Source organism: Gobio gobio, assembly GCF_949357685.1.
Source record: "Gobio gobio genome assembly, chromosome: 7".
Lineage (NCBI taxonomy): Eukaryota > Metazoa > Chordata > Actinopteri > Cypriniformes > Gobionidae > Gobio > Gobio gobio.
Genome location: NC_137103.1, coordinates 7,424,366 through 7,448,286, shown reverse-complemented (window position 1 = coordinate 7,448,286; position 23,921 = coordinate 7,424,366). Strand labels below are relative to the sequence as shown.

The 23,921-nt window shown below is 38.8% G+C and overlaps 1 protein-coding gene across 2 annotated transcripts in view; it reads left to right on the top strand.

Annotated features, from left to right (window-relative positions):
* The window catches only part of usp37 (ubiquitin specific peptidase 37), a 34,696-nt gene that overhangs the window by 924 nt on the left and 9,851 nt on the right, over positions 1 to 23,921 (top strand). Inside the window, exons 2-17 of one of the 2 annotated variants that reach the window (XM_079822078.1) lie at positions 634 to 843; positions 8,195 to 8,360; positions 8,465 to 8,559; positions 8,639 to 8,754; positions 9,965 to 10,042; positions 12,259 to 12,347; positions 12,431 to 12,524; positions 14,262 to 14,417; positions 14,653 to 14,784; positions 14,896 to 15,019; positions 16,533 to 16,738; positions 16,817 to 16,934; positions 20,343 to 20,422; positions 20,505 to 20,669; positions 20,746 to 20,793; positions 20,875 to 20,992. In XM_079822078.1, the coding sequence (XP_079678204.1) occupies positions 670 to 843; positions 8,195 to 8,360; positions 8,465 to 8,559; positions 8,639 to 8,754; positions 9,965 to 10,042; positions 12,259 to 12,347; positions 12,431 to 12,524; positions 14,262 to 14,417; positions 14,653 to 14,784; positions 14,896 to 15,019; positions 16,533 to 16,738; positions 16,817 to 16,934; positions 20,343 to 20,422; positions 20,505 to 20,669; positions 20,746 to 20,793; positions 20,875 to 20,992 (1,959 nt within the window). In that variant the 5' untranslated portion in view covers positions 634 to 669. Of the gene's footprint in view, positions 1 to 138; positions 844 to 8,194; positions 8,361 to 8,464; positions 8,560 to 8,638; positions 8,755 to 9,964; positions 10,043 to 12,258; positions 12,348 to 12,430; positions 12,525 to 14,261; positions 14,418 to 14,652; positions 14,785 to 14,895; positions 15,020 to 16,532; positions 16,739 to 16,816; positions 16,935 to 20,342; positions 20,423 to 20,504; positions 20,670 to 20,745; positions 20,794 to 20,874; positions 20,993 to 23,921 lie in introns of both variants that reach the window. The other variant, XM_079822079.1, reaches the window with a different exon arrangement.

Here is a 23,921-nt window from a genome sequence, read left to right as displayed (position 1 = left end):
AACGGTGTGTTTGTGTTAAAGGTGCAGTGTGTAGTATTTATGAGGATCTATTGACAGAAATGCAATATATGCATAGCGATGTTTCCAGTGTTGTATAAAGAGCTTATATAATGAACCGTTATGCTTTTATTACCTTAGAATGAGCCGTTTCTATCTACACACACCGCGGGTCCCTTACAGTGAAGCCGCCGCCGTGTTTCTACAGTGGCTCTAAAGGGACAAACTTCTCTACAGAGCGCTAGTCACTCTCTGCTGTCTCAGACGACCACATCTTTGTCCTGTGTCAGCCACCATAGCTTCGCTTCTCCAAAGGGAGGGGGGACGCTATAATTTACACACTCTTGTGTGTGTGTGTCTCATGTGTGTTCACCTCGTGTGTGTGTGTTGACCTGGTGTGATGTGTGTGTGTGTGTTGACCTGGTGTGATGTGTGTGTGTGTGTTGACCTGGTGTGATGTGTGTGTGTGTGTGTGTTGACCTGGTGTGATGTGTGTGTGTGTGTGTGTTGACCTGGTGTGATGTGTGTGTGTGTGTGTGTTGACCTGGTGTGATGTGTGTGTGTGTGTGTGTTGACCTGGTGTGATGTGTGTGTGTGTGTTGACCTGGTGTGATGTGTGTGTGTGTGTGTTGTCAGGGCTCCAGGATCATTGAGCCGGGTTCGAGCTCTCTCATGGCTGTCGCAGTGCCCAGGCTGACCAGTGGTGGCGCTGTCCGCATCCGCATCAGGTGTGGCGAGCTGGGCACCACCAAATGGAAGGAGGGGGTCTTCGAGATCCACGAGCGGGACAACAAAATACACCTGCTGGTGAAGTTCAACAGCGGCGGAGCTCCGCGGATGTTCCAGGTGCGATATCTCTCTCCCTTTAGCCGCGACACATGAAGCCATGCTCAGGAAACAAGAGCTCGTTCGTGGAGTTAATCATTGACAGAAGTAACTGTAATTTAATTACACTTTTTTTTTCAGTAACTGATTACGGTTACATTTATTACATGTACATTAGTTACTCCGCAACACAGAGTCTGATAGAGTGAGAATGCAGAGTAAAAGCTTTGTTTTATTCAGAGGCTCAGAGCAAAAATAGGCAACAGTTTTAAAAAATGGCTTATTTTTTTATTAAACAGTGGTTTACTGAAAAAAACTGTCCTTAACTTAATTCAATTACAACTTAAAGTTTCTTAAAGATAATGCTGTAAACTATATAGGGAGCCCTTACTTGCACATTATTCCTATAATATTAAAGGTTAGCAGAACTATGAGCCTATATTCAGCTGATATTCATGTTTAGTTATAGGATAATCAACACTCAAATAACACATTGTGTGCAAACATGTAAACTTCACATAAGGCTGTTTTTGCAATAACTTCTAAATCTAATTATAACTTTTTTTTTTTTTAATTCGTTGTTGAAATGTAATCTTAGTGATTGTCATTTTTATGACAGATTTATCTAAACATAGCATTAAATAATCAAGACATCACCAACAGGTTAAGTAGAATTAATAATATATATATATATAAGGGATGCCACACTTCTCAATATAATATTGAACTGCTCGGTACGCTCTTCACAGTTCAATACGCGCTTGTGAATTGCGTTTTTTTTTTCGGTTTCGCATTTAATTATTTTTCTACAAATTCCATAATTTTCCTCCATCCCAATACTGAACAACGCGACATACACTCACATCACACGTTAGTGGTGGAGTTATACTCACGGAACACTATAGTTATTCACAATCACAAACGTTCATTATTTGCATACGTTTTAAAGCCTTGCCGGCTCATTCGTGTGCGCGGTTTTAACATGCGCTTTTCAGAGTGCGCGCACTAAACGCCTGTCAAACACGTGATTACTGGACTAAGTAGTCTTACTGCGCTAATACTGTCAAATACACACAAGGTTAACATAAACACAGTCGGTTATGTCTAAAGTGAAAGTAAAATCACGTGTCTCTGTATATTAGATGCACGCAGGTCTTAAATTGACAGCGGCGCAGCCTATAGTGAACACGCTGTCCTTAAAGGGACAGTTCACCTCTAATGTCATTATTTACTCACTATAATATTGTTCCAAACCTGTTTTCATTTCTCGATGACAGAATTTTCATTTTTGAATGAACTATCCCTTTAATGTTAATACAACAACAAAAGACAAAGAGAAAATCACTCACTGCTCTTGACTGAAGAACTAATACAGTAGCTTTAATAAGATTCAGTGTATATTTTATAGTGAAGTCTATGTAGTGATTTATTTTTACATTCATTCATTCAATTTCATACTTAAATGCTGCTGTACAGCTCTGAGCTGCCAGTGTAAATCTTTATATATATATATATCTATTTTATATTATGCAGTACACTAGGAATGTGTACAAGGTTTTTTTTTAAGTAAAGTTTTAAGTTTAAGTAAGGTTTTTCAATTATTTTAAGTAAAATAAAGAGAGTATTGCAATAAAAAATAGTCTTTTTTCTCCTTAACCTATTGCTGTTCCTGTCGCTTGAGAATAGAATAACAAAAAACTGATGTGACAAGCCATCAGAACCGAACCGAACCCAAAACCGTGGTTAAAAACCGATGTATGTATTGAACCGTGGACTAACTGTATTGTTGCATTCCATATTAGTGCATATATTTAGTGAAAGAGTGTATTTCTCTAGTGAATTAACAGCTGTGGACACTAAATAACTTCTGAGGTAAATGATGCTGCGTGACATTGTTTACAAGCTGTTTGACGTCTTTCCGCGATTGAAACACTGAGCGATTACACAACATATGATACGTTTCAATAAGTGTTTTTCTCAACATGCCTTAAGATATTAATTCATGTTTATTCTTCTGGAAGAGATGATCGCGTTCACACGCGCGCCGCGGCCGCTTGAATTGACGGGCCTATACAGTGATCAGTCGTCACATTAAAGAGCGTCAAAACGCCATTTATCGTTTGAATTTCGTGATAAAATAGACTGAATACTTAATGTTCGTGTGGGAACTAGGATTGAAGTGTGTTCCGCGCTTAAAACAAGCCGACTTTTAACTGTTAAAGATTGCATTCATAACCGTTGGGTACACACGCGCGCACCGAAAGCCCTGGACCGAAACGGTTCGGTACGAATACGTGTACCGTTACACCCCTATTATTAGGCTATTATTGCAAAACACTTCATTTAGGGGTGTGACGAGACGCTTATCTCACGAGGACGAGACGATATTTTTTACATAGTATTTTTAAGAAATCCTCAATGATGAAATGCATGACTAGAGAGAATTTTTGCAGGTGCATTTGAAATGATTGAACTAGGGCTGCGCGATTAATGGAAAAAAAAATCACGATCTCGATTCAAACATAAATGCGATCTCATTTCTTAATGTTGGCGATTCTCTTCCGTGTATTTCCCTCAGATCATGCTGCGTTCACGCGTTATTGGTCACACCAGAGCTTGTCACACTCACACAATAACAAAACACTAACCAATCAATCATCAATCTCCACTTCTCTCCTCTCCCTCATTGGCCATGTTTCGCTGTTACTGGCGTGTAACAAGAGCAGAGCAGATCTAAACGGAGTCAGATTTGTAGCGGTAAGAGGTAAAAATTAACCGCAAACTGTGCACGCGCGCACGGCAGAGAGAGAGCGAGAGACCTTGCGCATGTCAGACGGAGAGCGTCCTGATTGGCTTGTTTCGGTAAGTCAACCAATCAACTGTCAGTGTGGGCGGGCTTTTATCTCTTCTCACGAACCGAATTAATCAGTTCAGTGTATCTAGAAACTGGAGCGCCATGGCAGAGGGAGAGTGCCCCAAAAAACTAAAGTATAAAGTATAGACATAATGACAATCTTGCACGCTGTACAGTTTGTTACTGTTATGTTTGAGTTAAACAAGTTTCATTTCATGTGCATATTTTTCAGGTCGGCTAGTTGCCAAGGCTACATGAAAACAACAAACTCCTTAGACCTGTTTAAAGTTGCAATGAAATATAAATAAAAGCAGTTTACATAAATAGTATAAGCAGCTTATGTAAATAGTAAAAGTGACCTCCCTGAAATGACTTTTTTTAGGTTGGGATGTCTGTAACACTGTCTTAGTACATTAAGCCACGTTAAGCGTTTTCTTATAACATTTTTTTTAAATATTTTATTTATAGTTTTCATTTTTTACAAAAACGCAAAAACAAAATGAAACAACGAAATAAGACAACAAAAACCCTCTCTCCACAAGGCAAGATATTAAATAATCATACAAATAGAAATAAACAGTAAGCATATATTTACATCTAGTCTGTCTACATTTGTTGTTTCTACATTAATTTAATTGTAACTAATTACTTTTATTTAAAATTGATTAATTTTTTTTAAAGTATAAGAAAACATGAGAATCGTGTAAGAGAATCGTGATCTCCATTCCCATGGAGAAAAATCGTGATTCACATTTTAGCAAGAATCGTGCAGCCCTAGATTGAACTCATCATCTTGTAATGAATGTCATTTCAATTCTACTTTCTGAGTATGAATTATCATATGCCGTCAAAGACAACAATACTCAAGCACTGTAAAGGTTTTGGCAAAAACTCAACTGGCTTCTTTCCTGTATGATTGTCTCTTTAGACATTAGAACTGCACATGAGCTTCTTTTGACCTCCTAACTGAACTCCTTCCCTCAAAATTATCATATTAAGTGCAAACAATAACCAAAATCAAAGTACTCAATATTCAAAGTGCACATAGAGACCAAATTTATCTTTAAGCGCGATACAGAGCTAAGAGATGGTTACAACGGGATAGCTTTTATATTGGGAGATATTCGCATGCCTCAGGGAGCCGCTTTCAAACAGCGGGAACGTATTTAGAGCTGCAACTAACGATTATTTTTTCTGTCGACGAATCTAACGATTATTTTTTCTGTCGACTAATCTAACGATTATTTTTACGGATTAGTCGACTAATCTAACGATTATTTTTACGGATTAGTCGACTAATCTAACGATTATTTTTACGGATTAATTTTATGATTCTTTTTTTTTACTGATTATTGTATTTCAAAGAGGGTAGTGAATTTGTATATTATTTTAACATGAAATCAATGAATGATGACAATATTAATTGTATTTCAGGAAGGGTAGTGTACATAGTATGCCATTTTATAATGAAATATATGAACACAAGAAGCTTTTTAAACATAATATATAATGATACTATTCATCATAAAATATATACAGTGTAGGCCTAATCAGGAAAAGTTGTTTACTATAGTAGTTGAGTATGATTTACTTATTGATTTGTGTCAATAGTAAACGAAAATGCACTTGCATTTATCTGCAAAAGGTTCACATACAGGAGCTTTCAGCATAGTGTTAATATAGTATAACTAGTTAGTCGTCTATTTTGAAGATACATGTGCATAAACAACGACTAAAGCTACCAGAAGTTTTTGCCCAAATTTCAAAGACACATTTAAATGATTAAAGCTAGAGGCATATCTTAACTGTAATGTTACTTTAATCATGTAAACTACCTTTATACAGCATGTTATTATGCATATGTGTTTGGGACAGAGGGGAACCAGGTCGCATATACAGCAGATATATGCAGCCCATAATAAATAAAAGCACGAGACGTACTGGGGTCGGAGAAGAAACCCGGAAAATGTGACCGTCTGTTGCAATACACGCGCCACGGTTCAGCTGCGCGAGAGAACACTGGAAGGGTTGCCAGGTTTACACAACAAAACCCACCCATTCGTTACTCAAAACTAGCCCAAAACAAGCCCAATCGCGTTTCGGGGAGGTTCTCTGGTAAACATTGCGTTCGGGGGGTTAAATATGTGTGTTTTTTTGCAGGGCTGCCTGCTAAAATTCTCATTCCCGGGGCTAAATATCACATAATTGGGATCGCTTCAACCCGCGGACATGAGACACAGCCCGCGGCGGAAACAACACGGACTTGGCAACACTGACTGCAGAGTGAAAGCTCCCGCTCTCCACACACACACACACAGCTCCTGCTCTGCCACCGCGCGCAGTGTGAAACCGGCGTTACAGAGCGAAAAAAGCACAGTTTTATTCGGCTTCTGTTTAAAGTACTCCCACACTTTTGAATGTCGCGGTCTGGCTTTATATGATAAATGATCATTTTCAATATGTCTAGAACGTAAATAATGTGCCGCCGACGCATTTCACGCACGTCGACGTATTTTCGTAGTCAACGTCGTCGACGCGTCGTTGCAGCCCTAAACGTATTGAAATCGCGTTTGAATGTGCGCTCGCGTTTACTTTCACTTTAAATTTCGCGATCGTGCATACTCTGGCAATAGGAAGCGGTGCTGAACGCGCATTTTAAAATATAAACTCCCCGCGGTCGAGTCCACTAGCATGTAACACACACTCGTACAATGCGAGCGCTGGCTTCACTAACACCCGTAACACACACTCATAACACGCTCAATGTCTTCTCGTCACGTGATCAGTGCTGCGCGTGCGACTCAATCAGCTCGTGCTGGGTGAGCTGATGGAATTGAAGCGACCGTTATCCGCCTGAATTAAATAGTTTTTATTTATATAAAAAGCAAAGCTAGAGTGGATGTGTAATGTAAACGTAGTGTTGGCCTATTCTATCGTACCTTCACCCTCACACTCCGTCATGACATTATGACACGAGACAGCTTTTCACCTCGACGAGAAATCTCGTCACAGTTTAGTCTCGCGAGATCTCGTGGCACTACAGTAGATTTATTCTCCTAAAATCTAATGAGTTTAGTTAAATTGTAATACATTCATCATTTAAGCATTACATAACCGACTGTCACTTGAAATTACATTTTGACATTTTGTTTTTGACATTAAAAATACACGAAAGAGCTCAATTCACTTTTTTGTTTGTTTTTTAAAAACATCTATATAGTTTTTATAACTTTGTATTTCTGTTTTAGTCAGTAGGCCATATCCGGTTAAGCTAAAGCTGTGCTTTTTATTTGATTTCAGTTAACATTTATTTAATTTCAAGTAATGAAGATTTTTTTAAATGGTTTTAGTGAACTATTATAACCCTGATACTTTATTGAATATGTGTCAAATACTGGTCTTTCCTCCTGAATATGAATTAAATGGGAATGAAATTAAATACAGTTTATTGTGTAACCAAAAAACAATATATAATGCGTGACTTTTAATTATAAACCAGCTGGAAATACACTGGGACTCTTATTTTGAAATCTCGCCTTACTATTGCAGTTGCAGGAGCTCATTCAAGTTCAGGAGATAAAATATGCAGTTATAACCGTCTGAAACATATTACTATATAAACATGGTAAAGTAAACACTGTCATTATTCATCAGCTTTAGTTCATAAGCAATATTCTGGCATAAATGTGTGTTATTGATTGAGGCGCTCTGGAGCTGGATTGGGGATGAGCCGTGTTTTCCAGAGGTTAGATCAGCATCTGTGACACAGATCATCAGTTCTGACCCCATCTCTGCCCTAATCCACCCTCACTAACATTTACATCTCCTTTTTATCTGCTGACGAACATGACAGTTGATTTTCGTCATAGTTTTCGTCATCCAACACTAGTTTTTATTTAGTTATCATCTCGATTTCGTCAGTGAAAAAAGGTTGTCGACGAAAATTATGACAAATTATTCGTCAACGAAATGAACACTGGTTTCAATATTATCTATCTTCTATTGTATTTATCTATGCTTGTGTTTATTATTTTCTATGCAGATTCACTCCCCTACAAAAATCATCTGGTGCAATTTTTATATCGCAATATGTATCACAGAAATACAAAATATCACAATGTAAGATCTTTTTTTCAATATCATGCAGCCCTAATGCTGATATTATGGATGACATTCTGATGCTTGTAATGTAAGTCAAAATGAGATCTTTATAACAGTAGAGTTGGGATGCCACCCATGATTTGTCTAATAACTGATGGATAGTCAAGTAAACCTGCTTCAGTCCAGTAAGTGTTGATCTTGAAATATAACTAACAATATCAGTTATTGCGTGTACTTGATGAAACCAGAGCAGATTCGACAGCAGAAAGACACGTGAAGGACAGTTATACTAAGACTTTTACTGGATAAACTGTAAAATATCAGAGACAGGGACTGGAGGAGATTTAGTGAGAGGTCGTTCATCTTTTAGAGGTTTAGACATTTGGGTTAACTCATTTTATGTTTGCTTTATTACAGCTGAATCACAATGTAAAGCAGGTTTCGTGGTATCAAGCGCACGGCCCAAACCGCGTGACTTTGACTCTGAAAGACTCGAGTGTTGTGATGATGGACAAACTGACCATGTTGGTTGCCAAAAAAATGAAGGAATACCTTGAAAAGGTCCGGCTCGGTAAACCAGCAGGTATGTTTCTCTGCCCGGCATGTTTTCTAGCGGTCACATGGCCGTCTGTTCTTTCTGGAGCAGTGTTAACTTTTGCGCTTGTCGTTTTTTTGACCTTCATTTAGTTTTAAAGACGAACCAGGGGAGTGCTAGTTTTGGATTGGTTCTTGGGAACCGCGCAGCACAGAACGACTCTGGCCTTTCTCCATCAGATAAGCAGGTAGCACAGCATCACACGCCCTCAAATGCTCATCAACTCTCGTCTGAATGTTGTTTGACTGACCTATTGTTGCTCTCAGTCCACTCCGAGACGGCCCAGTCTGGACAGCAGAGAGGACGGGACGCCCCGAAAGCCCCTCGGGAGCCCCAGCAGGGTCACGGCCACACCCGGACGCAACGGCCTCTCAGAGAACAGGTGCGCATTTACCCCGCCAATGCCTTTAGATATGGGGACACTGACTCTAGAAAGTGTGTACAGTGTTTAATTTGAGGTTTTGTTGACTTGAAACAAGTGTTAATTTCGACAGCAAATTTTTATTTAGTTTTAGTCATAGTCTTTTGACTAAAATGCCATTTAGTTTTAGTCATATTTTAGTCACCTGAATTGTTTTTAATTTTAGTTTAGCTTTAGTCGACTAAATATCATAAGATTTTAGTCTCCTAAAATCTAATGAGTTTAGTTAAATTAAGCATTACATAACCGACTGTCACTTGAAATTACATTTTGTTTTTGACATTAAAAATACACGAAAGGGCTCAATTCACATTTTTGTTTGTTTTTTAAAAACATCTATAGTTTTTATAACTTTGTATTTCTGTTTTAGTCAGTAGGCCATATCAGGTTAAGCTAAAGCTTCAAACAAGTTTGTTTATTTAATTTTTTTTATTGCAGTTAACGTTTATTTAATTTCAAGTAATTCAGTTTTGTTTAATGGTTTTAGTGAACTATTATAACCCTGATACTTTATTGAATATGTGTGTCAAATACTGGTCTTTCCTCCTGAATATGAATTAAATGGGAATTAAATTAAATACAGTTTATTATGTAAGCAAAAACGAATATATAATGCGTGACTTTTAATGATAAGCTGGAAATACACCAGGACTCTTATTTTGAAATATCTGCGCCTCTATTGCAGTTGCAGGAGCTCATTCAAGTTCAGGAGATAAAATATGCAGTTATAACCGTCTAAAACATATTACTATATAAACATGGTAAAGTAAACACAGTCATTATTCATCAGCTTTAGTTCATAAGCAATATTCTGGCATAAATGTGTGTTATTGATTGAGGCGCTCTGGAGCTGGATTGGGGATGAGCCGTGTTTTCCAGAGGTTAGATCAGCATCTGTGACACAGATCATCAGTTCTGACCCCATCTCTGCCCTAATCCACCCTCACTAACATTTACATCTCGTTTTTATCTGCTGACGAAAGCGACAGTTGATTTTCCTCATAGTTTTTGTCATCCAACACTAGTTTTTATTTAGTTATCGTCTCGATTTCGTCAGTGAAAAAAGGTTGTTGACGAAAATTATGACAAATTATTCGTCAACGAAATGAACACTGGTTGAAAAGCATATTAATATCCTTGAGCCCCACTAAAAGCACCTGCCGTCCTGTAGGAGTGAGAAGAGGAAGAGGCTGATGAGCTCTGATGGAGACCTGACGGAGGACTATCCCAAAGAGAACGACTCTTCCAGGTACACGTCTCCTCTCTGCGTGAACGCAAGTCAGTCTGAGGCTACTGTGCAGAAGTTTAGGCCTTCGTGAAGCCGGTCTCAGGAGGTTTTAAATCCTAACAGATTATCAAAACTGGTTACATCATGCAAATCTGTCTTTCGCAATCTCAAGCAAGTACACATTTGACGGTCGTAGCACATCACACACGCTACGAGATATAATTAAAATATCTCTGTCACTATGCTCACCATGTAACTTTTGGCCCTCTAGTGGTTAAACTGCATGCATTTTGCAGAAGAACATTATTTTGGTTGTGCCAATTGAAATTGCGACTTGAAAATACGCCCAATGGAAACGTAGCTATATCGCAAAAATAGTAAAAACGCTCGCATGAGGTGGTTTTTCAGGCTATTCGAAAAAGGAAAGTTTCACAAAACTGCAATGGAAACCGTTTTTCCGCATTTACAGGTCATCTGGCGTACGTAAAAGTCGATCATTCGGTATGTTTGGACAAAAGATGAATCGTGTTCTTTATTAAACTAGTAAAAGACAATAGAATTACAAGAATACTGATTCTAAACAACAAAGAAATGCCACATTACCAAATTTCCGGTAGTTTTTTTTTAGTTATTGGGAGAGGTAAATGGGGAATAAATCAGATTTAAAGTCTGAGCCCAGTTTAAGATTCTTGTTCTTTTTTTTTGTTTTGACAATTAATTTATTTAGCAAAGATGCATTAAATTGATCAAGTAGCCACGTTTACATGCGCACTTTTTTTGTCATTCCGATTGAAAGACTCGGTGAACTGTTTACATGAGACGTGATCTAAACCGGTCTGGGGTTTACATCTGCTGACTTTCAGCACAGTTTGTCTGTCGCATCAGAAATCGTAACGTTAACTGCGACGTTCGTGGATCAACAGTTCTGTGTTGGTAATTTTAATATTTATTTATTTTTCTGTGGGCGGATATGCAGTAGTTTAACCTAATTTATGTCCTATACAATGGCTATTTCAACAGCTGTGAATGATGAATGCGGAATCAAAGTCAATTCATTTATTTTGAAAAACACAAAAATTAACAATAAAATGCACCCAAATTATTCATAAAAACAGGATATTTGCGGTGAAGCATGAATGAAAGCATTCAAGACGTGATCTGCACTAGTACTAAACGCATAGATATTTTAGATGATTAGCGAAAGATCACAGAGGTATAAATATTAACAAAGGTTATTAAAGTAGACTGTGGGTAATGTTACTTAATCAATTTGAAGCAGTTGTTGAACTTTTCTTACGGGAAACGGGAGAATTGTCGACACGTCCTCTCCAGCAGCTTGAATGTTCCCCGTTTCCATGGCAACTCTCAACGGCCACCAGGACTTATACAGTTTTATAGAAGCTATTTATTATTTGTTGTAAAGTGTAAGAATCACCTCAGAAAAATGAATTCTTCTGTCAGGCGCAGTTGAAGCCTAGGACAAACACTGTCAAGATGAGATGCTGTAGTCAGGCTATGTCTGTCATTATTCCAACATTAGGTTCATAACTTAATAAAAAGTGTAATACCTCAGAAAAATGGACGTTCCTCTCTTGTGAACATTAGCCTGTGTGAGCGCGGCACACACTCTTCAGTGGTAGAGGCGCTGTATATCATCTCACAGAGAGACGTGAACCTTTCGTTTGATCGGTTCATGGAAAGCTTTATCCCACCTCTCTCAAAACAATTACAATTTCATTCGGATTGGCCATTTTTATTCCGACTGAGGTGTTTATATGGAGCATTTTCATTCGGATTGGCCATTTTTATTCCGACTGAGGTGTTATTTGGAGCATTTTCATTCGGATTGGACTTTTAAACCGATTACAGTGCTCCACGTAAACACACCTAGTGTTACAAAGAAAATTGTCAAATAAATGCTTTTCAAAAAATGTCCACAAAAATATAAAGCAGCACAACTGTTTTCAACACTGATAATAATCATAAATGTGTCTTCAAAATCATCATATGAGAGTGATTTGCGAAGGATCATGTGACACTGAAGACTGGAGTAATGATGGAATACATCACACTTTACTATATATTCACATGGAAGACATTTATCTTTAATATTTCACTGTTTTATTGTATTTTTGATCAAATGCTGACTTGGTGAACATGAGACTTCTTACCAAAACATTACAAATCTCCACCTTTTGTAGTTAAATGAGAATAAGCTTGATTTCTCTGTTTTCCAGCAACAATAAGGCCATCACCGACGCCTCCAGGAAGTTCCTGCTCAGCTGCAAAGAGAAGCTGAAGCAGTCCGAGGAGAACCGGTCGTCTGGTCAGTGCTCTGTTCACGGTTTATCTACAGTGTCTGCGTCCCCCTGGGCTTTGGCACTCATGCTCATTGCTTTACTCCCTCAGCTCCACACACGCCTGCTCCTCTTCAGCCAACATCCTTTTATGGGAGCAGAACAGGAAGTAAAGACTACACACAGACCCATTCGTTTCTGGACAGGTAAAGAGCCTGAGCATTGTCTTCAGTTGCCCAGTGTAGTTCACAAACAAATGAGTTTAAAAGAGCCAGCCCATAAGTCTTATCCGTTCATCCTGTGCTGAATTCATCCCTGATCCACAAGTCTTGACATCATCAGTTATGTCTAGGCCTGTCACGATAACACATTTTGCTGGACGATAAATTGGCCAAGAAAGTATTGCGATAAATGATAATATTGTCGTATTTTCATCTAAAATAAATGATAATGGCATAATAATGCAGGTACACCTTTTCAAAGATCAATACACTTTTATTTCTAAAGACTATTTAACACTGAAAGCATTTTAAATATCCACAATAAATGAACAAACAACCAAAACCATAAAAGTAATGGACTCTCAGTCTGTGAACAAACAAATGCACTTGAATAAACAGCTGGAAAACTGCAGCGGATGATTGTGTTTTAGCTAGTGCTGGGAATCCATTAAAAAAACATTTTTTTTTCTGTAATTAATCCCGATTAATACGTTTTTAATGTTTTGATATTGTAATTTCAGTTACTCTCCAAATTAATGTAGCAACAATTTATTGACAGCATATTTTAAATGTGTTGTATTGTCATCTTTTTATCACTGATGTCTCTATGAAACATTAATGACATTACATTACAGTATAACTGAAAGCTCACAATTTCAACATTTATTAGGCTTTAAAAAAACAACTTTTAATTTAAGTTAACAATCTTTACATAAACCCTTTATAATGAATGTTATTTTTTACCTTTGGCCTTCCCTGTTACACATATACAGAAATGTAATAGTTATCAAACACCTTTCTTAACTGCATAAATAATAAGTGAAATATAGATTAATCATCATTAAAGCTACACTTTTCTCTGTTCCCGTTGTTCTTTGATGAACATTAATGACATCATCAGTGCTCCTGTCACTTTAAGATCGGCCAATCCCGCACATCTAATCCCCTCACAACTCTTAAGTTCATTTAAGACGTTATTTAACTAATTTAAGACTCCTAATATGAGTACTCATAATTCTGTGTTGTTGTTATTGTTTGTTCAAGAGCAAAAGAGAACTCGATGTGGAGAACTCAGGAGACTGACGCCAGTCTGTCTGTGCGTCGAGTGTGTGTGTGTGTGTCCCTCGATTAGCTGACATGAGACGCAGCCACAGACAGAACATTGACACACACACACACACACACAGACAGGACATTGACATACACAGACACACACACACACACACACACACACACACACACACACAGACACACACAGACAGGACATTGACATACACAGACACACACAGACAGGACATTGACATACACACACACACAGACACACACAGACAGGACATTGACATACATACACACACACACACACACACAGACAGGATATTGACATACACACACACACACACACACACACACACACACACACACACACAGACAGGACATTGGCATACAGCTCATTCTCTTGTCTTGTCACGCTTAGCATTTACATGTATAAGAGCGTGATCATATAATGTAACGCTCGGCAAAAATGGATATAAAAACGGACACTGGAAATTATAGAGCTCTTTTTTTATCGTTTGATTTAATGACTATCTCGTCAGGCCTAGTTATGTCTATCTCGAGCTAAGAGCTGTTGTGATTTCTCATATTTTGAGACTGAAATGAGTGCATGGCTTTCCTGCTGAATGTAATGAGATCTGACCCTGTGCTCCTAACTCTTCATTTCAGGCCCAGCAGTACAGGCCAATGTCCATCTGCCAAAAGAAGCCTAATGTTACCCAATCACTCCACTCCCTTTAAGAAGGTGCGCCCAACTTTGGACTACGGTGGCTGGAACAAACCAAGACCATCCGCACTGGCTCAGCCTCAGCCTCCGCTGCAAGGGTGAGCGTCTGGGATTCACTCAGAGCATTAAACCCAGAATATGGACATGGATTTGCCTTGTGTGGACGCAAACACAGCTTAACAGAGCTCTCGATTGGTCCTTATTCACGTCCTGTACATTACTGCAGCACCTCTTGTCCCAGTCTGTCTACAAAAGCCCCTCCTTCTGAAAAGCCCAGAGTGCTCTGATCGACTTTGTCTTCAGCTTATGCCATTCCTGTTGTTTGTCCTTTAGATTCTCCAATCTTGGGAACACCTGTTATATGAACGCCATACTGCAGTCTCTCTTCAGCCTGCCCTCGTTCTCCAACGACCTGTTGAAGCAGGGCATCCAGTGGAAGAGGGTGCCCGTCAACGCCCTTCTGAAGTATGCCTTTCCCCCTGATATAGCCACTCGTTTCACACACTCCTCAAAGTTCACGTATAATGAAAACCGTTTACACACTTGTTGATGTTTTTCTCTTGTGTCCATATGAAGGCGGTTTGCTCTTCTGCTGGCTAAGAAAGACATTTCCCCCCCAGAAGTGAAGAAAGATCTTCTACGGCGAGTGAAGAACGCCATTTCCTCAACCGCTGAGCGCTTCTCTGGCTACATGCAGAATGTAAGACATGGCACATCTTCCTTTCTGTTTCAGGCCTGTTCACACACAGGACAATAATTATATTTGTAATGTTATATTTTGTGTTAACATAGAGGAATAATATCCAGTAGGGCTGGGTAAACAAATTATTTCTCCGTTGTAATTGATTCTCATTTTTACAAACCGATCTCAATTGTTAAATCCCAAAGGATTTATTAGTCCTCCTATTCTCATTGTATTGCCCCTTCCGTTCAAAAAAAAAAAGAAAAACGCAAGAATGGTTGTGCTTTTGAAATGAAACCGATTTCAATTTTTTTTTTTTTAACCGTTTTATTACGAAATTAAAAAAATAGTTTTGTGGCTGTTTAATGTGCCGTGAGAGATCGCAGTAGCGCAGCTCACGTGAACGGATCATCTCCGCTATACAGCATGAAATAAACACAAATGAGCATCTGAACGTGTGTTAAAAGATACAGGACAACTTACTGAAATCTGTATCGTCACATGGGATCACTCAATCAGAACCGCAGAAAGGCGTCAGTAAAACAGCTTGTGAACGTCACGTAACATCACATTTACAGATAAAACCATATCCAGTGTCCATAAACCCGTTGGGGAGTTAGAAAAATCAACTCTAGGAGCATTTTGATAAATGTACGCCCCACATTACATATTCATTATAATCTTTTAATCTTCTTCAATATGTAATGCATGTTTGAATTAATCTGTACATTTTTGACAGCCACTATTTAAATAAACATTTCTACTCTTGAAATGTAAACATGTAATTGTAAAGTTATCATTATATCTTGGGTGTGATTTAAATGTTTGTATTTACAGTAGTTAATTTTAGCCTGCAGTAATGTACACCCATGTATGGGTTACAGCATTAGTTGAGAGATTGTGTACTGTACCTGAGATGCATATCTCCAAAGCAATCCAAATTGGAAATCTTGTGTATAGAAATCAAATCGTGACATTTGTCAATACCCAGCCCTAATATTCCCACAGGATTGAGACTTAATTTTGTAAATGAAGAGCACAACCCTTGTTCTGTGTGCAAATGGACCTGTATCTGAACTTTAAAGTGGACTCGACTCCTTTTTTGTTGTGATAGTGTCTCTATATTACATTCAAATAGACTATATACTTCATTAAATCTTAGTCTTATGTGATTTGATAAGAGCATTGAGCCATATTGTGTTCTCAATTTTAGTGCGTTTAACGTAGATTTGTGCTATTACTATGGCAAAGTATCGCTCAGACATTTTATTATAAGAAGTTTTTAAATATTTTAGTTTCATTATTAGTCGGAGGTCAGAGTCTAGGTAATCAACGTGAGACAGATATTGTTGAAATCACTTTCAGACATGAGAGATCAAGCGGATTATGAACTGCAGTGTGCTTATAATAAACAGAATATGATCGACCATTGCTGTGGATGGTGATCGTTACAGTTCTTGGTGTGTACGGGTACATAATAGATGAAGTAATGTTCATATGATGCAAGTGCCAATCAGCTGTGTTTCCTCAGGATGCCCATGAGTTCCTGAGTCAGTGTCTGGACCAGCTGAAGGAGGACGTGGAGAAGATCAACAAAAGCTGGAAGAACGATCCCTCGGCCTGGGATGAGCCTCAGAGCGCGCGGCTGGCGGAGGAGGCGGACACCTCGCGCGTCTACACCTGTCCTGTCACCGTCAACATGGAGTTCGAAGTGCAGCACACCATCACCTGTAAAAGGTGAGCTGGCAGCGAAGCGATCAGCCATAATGAGCTTTAAGAGCTGCATGTTGCCTGACTCGGCCCTCTCTTCCTCAGCTGTGGAGAGGTGGTGACGAAGCGGGAGCAGTTCAATGATCTGTCCATCGACCTTCCCCGCAGGAAGAAGACGCTCCCAATGAGATCCATACAGGACTCGCTGGATCTCTTCTTCAGGGTGAGCCACTGCATCCTACCCGCTGACCAAAGCACTAAACACCAGCTAACTAACCAAAACAAGAACTATCCTTCTCCAGCGTTTATTTTCTGCTCTGTCCTGAACGTCCTCCTGCATTGCAGGATTCCTCCAAGCATCAGCAGTACCACTGTCTGTCTTTTCTTCTGCCATGTTTGAAAGCGGTGTACGGAAGAGCTTCTGTGCTCCTATTGGAGTACATCCTAACCCTAACCGGGAAAAATGTAGGCTTCGGATGACGCACTATACGGGAGAAAATGATTGATTCTTACGTCCCAACGGCCATTGTTTTTTATGAATCCCAACACAGCCCAATGCCAAAGGATCAGGCTGATGTCATCGAAGGGGTGTGCATGAGTAGTCGAATATTCGATCTGTAATTAATATTAGAAAAATTAAAACACTTCGGATTTTATTACGTTGCTTTGCTGGCTGTGAATCCATGATAAATCTCTAAAACTCAGCTATAACTAAATCCACCGGGTGACGCTGTGGAGCGTTAAGCTGAATGCATTTGATCACATAATGTCATCGACTGCCTCGAGATGTTTGGAGGTACTTGAATGAAAATTTAAAATGATTTACTTTTTATCAAATGAATTAATGATACAGAGTTATCATATTATCACGACCACAATGAGAAATCACATGAAATCCAAACTCCAGGGGGCTATTACAGAAACATCTTAACTTTAGAATCCTATCTTATGTGTTTGCTAACCACGGCTATTTCAGTTAGAACCGCATTTAGGACAAATGCTATTACAGAATGACTTTTCCTAAATGCTTAATCTTATTTTAACTATGGATCGGAAACGGGTGTTACAGAAGCATCCTAACTCGACAAAAAAGCCTGAGCTGTCTTAGCTTTAGGAAAACCCCACTGGTGTCCTAACGTCAAACCTTTTTGAAATCCAACGGTAAAAAAATCCTTTTTCAAGAGTTACGTTTATTAATTAAGATGAAGAGCAGCGATGTTTGATGGTGGCGATACTTTTGGAGGACCCAGAGGATGTGCTGTGATTTGATGATAAAATGCTTGTAAATAATGAGATTCCCACCACACATGATTCTGCAGTTAGTTGACGAATTGCGATCAACATTACAGAGGCCAACGAGCCGTCACACAGCATTACCGCTCATTCTTCAAATGACCAACGTTTTGTTTTTTACAAAAGGTGATTTATAAAACAGGCTTTAACTTTTCAACGGAGCTCATCAATTTCATCATCAATCACGCCGTTGTTTCTCCATTTTGATTCTAGGTTTATAACCAAACTCGATAGAGCGGTTCAAGATTTCCTAACTACAGATAAGATGAGACTTTGTAAGATAGGATAAGAAACCTAAATCAAGTTAAGATTTGCTAAATTAACTTAATCATATCTTAAGTTAGGACCTAAGATGGACAGTTTCTGTAATACGCCCCTGGCGAATGAGGAAAGACGGCGGTCCATCACTGCATCAGGAGTGCAGGTGAGCACAGAGCGAGATAACTTGTATGACAGGACAATGATCTCGAGACAAATGCTTCCTTTGACGTTTCTAACGGTGTTCTCTGTCCTTAAACCCTTGACAAAACTTACTCAACAGGTGTCTTTGTCTCTGCATTTGTGTCAGCGGGTGCGTTTTCTCACCCGAGAATATCATCATAATCATGATATTAATGTTCTCTCAACATGAACATGTGAAGCGATATAAACACAATAACCAACTCGAGTGTATATGTACGTTCTGCACGATAACTGGTGCGCTCTGCTTTATTAGTGTTTGTTTCCCCGCTCGCGCTGCTTGAGCTTATAATGCTTCTGTTCTTTAGGCCTATATTTTTTGTTTACAAATATTTTGTTTTAAACTGAAAGAAACCCTTTAGATATGATGCAAGCTTGTTGTGTATATTGTCTTATCGTAAGCTTATTCAAAAATGGTGACAAACTTGAATTCAATCTCTAATTTTCTCAAAATTGTGTCATTTTAAATTAACGAATATTGGATTTTTATAAGCTCAAAATATTCAAATACAATATTTAGTGAAAATGCCCATCCCTAGTGTCATGTAGACTGAACACCGCATAAGTGACTGAATAGCAGAGGAAGAATCCAGAACCGCCTCTGTGTTCAGTGTTTGATAAACGTCATTAGAGGTCGACCGATTCATCGATTTTGCCGATTAATCGGCACCGATAGTTGATAGCACTGACACTTCAGATGTTTAAAACATGCCAGCGAAACGGTATGAATACAGAGCACTACAGTACTTGTTGCCAAATAATTATAAAGTAATTAATTTCTTGACTAGATGCTGCATTAGCAGCTAAATAACAGCAGTGTGTATGTTTGTCAACAAGGCTGAGAGGACGCTAACATTAGCAGTGTCTCAAGCAGTTAAACAATGTGATAAACACACGCAATTTCGACCCAAATGTTGCACATCAATTAGTGATGTGAGAACGCAAACTGTATCGTCATGCTGCCGACAGAAACATAAAGCAGAAGCGCATTCGTGTTTTATTAGATAATCTCCTTCTAAAAAAGCAGACTGTTTGATTATATGAAATGGAAACACTACAATAAGATTCCATTTGTAACATTAAGGTTAATAAATGCTGTGGAAGTATTGTTCATCGTTAGTATGTTAATTTCAACATTAAATTGAGTTTGAATTTGCATCTGTTAACCTTGGTTAATGCACTATGAACTAACATGAATGATCAACGTACAATTGTATTGCTCATATTAATACATGCTGTAAAAATGTATGCATAATGCATATAGTTCATGTAAGCTAATACATCCATAGGGACTTGTATAGTGTTACCTATGAAATGTAAATGCATGTTTCTAGATTATAGATAAAGAAACAAATTTGACCTGTAATATATTAATGTTTAAATTATTTTCTGAAGAATTTGTTAGAACTTTGTCATATTTATGTTTTTAATTTAGCACATTTTCAAAGTTCAGCACCGTTTTAATTATGTTTTATCCAGTATCCATTTTAAAAACTATCGGTCGATTTATCGGCAAGTGCGGTCCAACCTAGTTATCGGTATCGGTAAAATCCACTATCGGACGACCTCTAAACGTCATAGTGCATACAACTTTTTGAAAGCTTTTAAATACTGTTTGACCTTTTTTGGTGATGCAAAACCACAGTTGCACAGTGCTGCTTTGTGTACTGGGATAACCGCTGTATTTGTGCTTTTTAATTTTATATACAAGTGCGACACTTGCAGAAAAATGAGACCAATCTAATGCAAATCGAACTTTACTTGAAACCACTCCTTCAGCCCTTTTGTCACACATACTGAATGTTCAGTTTTGAAGTTTTATTTTCCCTGATTCTTCAACGCCTGTGCCTGACGATGCCTTCTGACTGTGTGTTTGCAGATGGAGGAGATCGAGTATTCCTGTGAAAAATGCAGTGGAAAAGCCGCGACGGTCTCCCACAAGTTTAGCAGGCTTCCCAGGTAGGCATCAACAGACGCTCATGCTCCCGCTTTGACCTGTGGGCCATTGAGAACAAAGATCTGAGTGACTGTCTGTGTGCAGGGTCCTGATCCTTCACCTCAAACGCTACAGCTACAACACTCAGCTGTCTTTAAACAGCAAGCTGGGCCAGCAAGTGCTGATCCCCAAGTTCCTGACGCTGCTGTCCCACTGCACAGACGGCACGCGCCCCCCGCTCAGCCTGGGCTGGAGCGCACAGACCGCCCTGTAAGCCTCGCTCGCTCTCCTACGGTCATTCCTGCTTAGTGTTCTTCACCATCTCTAACGGCTCCTTTCCTTTCAGCTCCAGGACCCTGAAGACGTCCCAGTCCGTCAACTCGTCGACACTACGGTGAGAGCGCGCCCCTCTGGCCATGATTATGCTCAGTCTGGATGTGCTGGTGCTCATGTGCTGTGCATGTGTGGTCCACAGGAAAGGTTCTCAGAAGCCGGAGAGCTCGGGCAGTGTGTTGTGCGACTCTGATAGTGAGGAGGAGCTAGTCAGAAAAGTTGCTCGCAGACATCATCCAGAAGACGACCGGACGGAAGAGGTGAGGCTGGTGTCCTCACCACGGGCTCTTTGGGAGTGTGTGTGTGTATTGAAACAGGGTTCCCACATTTCTTGAATTTCAGACGCATGGATTCAAGGCCTGGAAAGTACTTGAAAACAAACATGGGTCCTTGAAAGTGCTTGAATTAAGCATGAACTGCCAGAACAAAACAGCATTACAGGAGGAAGCTATTTCAATATATTTCTGCTGTTCCGCAAGCGCCATCTACTGTCAAAAGCCCTATTCGGACGGTAATTGTTTCTCCTGGGGTCGTAAGGTATTTTCATCATTAACAGGGGCTAGTCTGTGATTTTATTGCCGCCCGAATCCATAATGTCAGTGTTTTTCTCCCACCACCCGCGTAAAATCCTCGGCCGAATTACCTCCTGTTTATAGACAAACACCAAGGACGTGTGGTCATTTAATTGCCATCTGAGTTTTCACGATGAGATCACTTCAAAATTCACTGTTTATATCCTTTTTGGTCACCGTACGGTTGAGCTTCGCTGTAATTCGGATGCATTTTAAAGATCTAGACTTTCCTTACTGAAATGCTGGCAAGTATTTACAAGAGCAATATTTCATCACCGCTCAAAAAAATAAAAAGGAGAAAAGCACGTAAACATTTGAAATGGGCCGTTATTACGGCAGCGATTATACATGTTAAATATAATATATGTGCAGGTCTTAAAAGCCTTCAAATGGATTTTTAAAAAAGTACATGTACTGGTGATTTAATAAATAATTTTGCATACTTTTAATGCCTAACAATTAACTTGTCCATATCTTTTCATTTAATTGGAAAATTCAAGTATACAATATTATCTCTATTTTGATGTTTTAATTAAGTAATGATTTATAAAAAAGTAAACTAAAACTAGTGTGAAATAAATGTTAAAAGCAGGAATAAGAGCTGCAAACTGCATCTTGTACACCAGCCTCTTTCCTCATTGGATTTTGTAAAATTGGAAGTTTTTCCTCATTGGAAATTGTATTTTAGTTGTCAGTTTATGCCTTCGCGTTACTGCAGTAATGATAGACACAGGTAGGGCTGTGACGGTGGTTATTGATCACGGTGTTTGTGGAGTTCGGGGGATGAAACTGAAACTGAAACAATGAAGTAAAATACTGCGCTATAGCCTACTTATCACACAAACATGAAACACATGTTTAAAGAAAGCTTGAATGTCTGCTTTTAAATAAAACAATTCACATTTAAAAATATATATTGTGAGATTTAAAAAATTAGGCTCAAACATCGGTTAACAAACGTGCGTGTTTATTACAGCACTTGAGTGAAACACAGCCTGCTAACATTTAAATAAATAAATTAAATATCAGAGATAATGAAGTGAAATAAACGGGTAAATAAGAAAGTTAAATATTAAACTATAAATCGTTGCAACTTTCAAACAGAATTCGTAACATGCAGGGGAATAAAAACTGCAAACAATTAGAACTCAGCTTTCTAATTAGTAAACATAAATGCTTTAAGCCTACCTTGGCTTTTCTATTTAGATTTTAAATTCTTTGACAAAAAAACTAACATGTGACATTGTCCGGTTTAAGAGAGGACCGCATTGGTGTTACCATAGTTCCAGCAGCACTAAATGCGCTTGCAGATGGTGTGCTCGTGGCGCATATGTTAAAATACTTTTTCTTAACTGCGGCCGAAAGTATCTTGCCTCATTGTTCCGCCACCAAACAAGTGGGTCATCATTGGCATCAATGGTCTCCTCTTGCAAATAGCGCGTTAACTCCTCGTCTGCACGCGCTGTCTTTGGAATAGTGGCCTTCGCTTTTCTCTTCCCAAGTAGTTGTCCGAGATTCATTTTCTTGACAGCGCGACGCTGGTTCCTTCCCCTGCATCCAATGCTTCCTCAGCTTGAGTGTTGACAGCGATCATCTTTACTTTGAGTTTTTTTGTCAGCTCACTATCTTCTGGCGAAGGGTCCAGGAGATCATTGGTCAGCAGGCTTAGATCAGGTTTAACCGATGATGCAGTAACAACTTTCTCATTCGATAAAACATCTGTGAATTCTGCAACTGGCTTAAGTGCTGCTTATCGACTCGAGTACTGCAATGTCCTGCCCTGTCAGGTTAAGGTGTTGATGTCGTCGGTCATCCAGTGCTCTTTTAATTGCGGGGGCTTGCTCCAAAATTCTCTATCATTTTTTGTTTGCGTCCCCATCGCGTGGGGCAGTCCTGTTGGCGTATATCGAAGGAACAAGAGATAACAAAATTACAAACCATTTTTTGTTACAAACCAAGTTCTTAATTTATTTTCCCTTTTGCCTTTTCTATCAAAATGTCTCACCATGAATTTAGAATTGCACGGTTTTCATAAAAAGCGAGTGTGTTTTATAATTAAAATAGGCTAGGTATCTGTAAAGTACTAAATAATTAGCATAGCCTTAGCATAGAAATAAATCTAAATAAAAAATATAAAGCTTCGTTATTTTTTAAGCGTATACTTCAATTACCTACTTCACTTTATTGAAGTAGGCCTATTCAATCTCGCCCACCTCTAAATGACCATTTCACACGCTTCCACACGCAAAAAATAATTTTCTTCAACATTAAAAGAATTCATTGAATAATCCTTATGTAAAAAATGTAAGGATTAGGCTATTTAATTAAAATATGAAAAATATTATTCAATTACATTTGATGGAATTTTTCTAATTAAAATATGTAGGCCTAATTATTTAAGAATTCTATATTGTCATTTCATAATTCTTCTAACTCACCAGTATCAAACTGTGTGTTGGTAGGTTTAGGGCCTCTTGCTCTTCTCCAAGTTTTCTCTTTCTCTGCCAGCTGTGGGCGAATGCAGCCACCATATTTCGGCACAAACTTATGTCCTCTCCTTCTCGGCTGTCTCTGCATTAGTGACGGCCAGGTTAAGATTGTGGCCGAAACAGTTCAG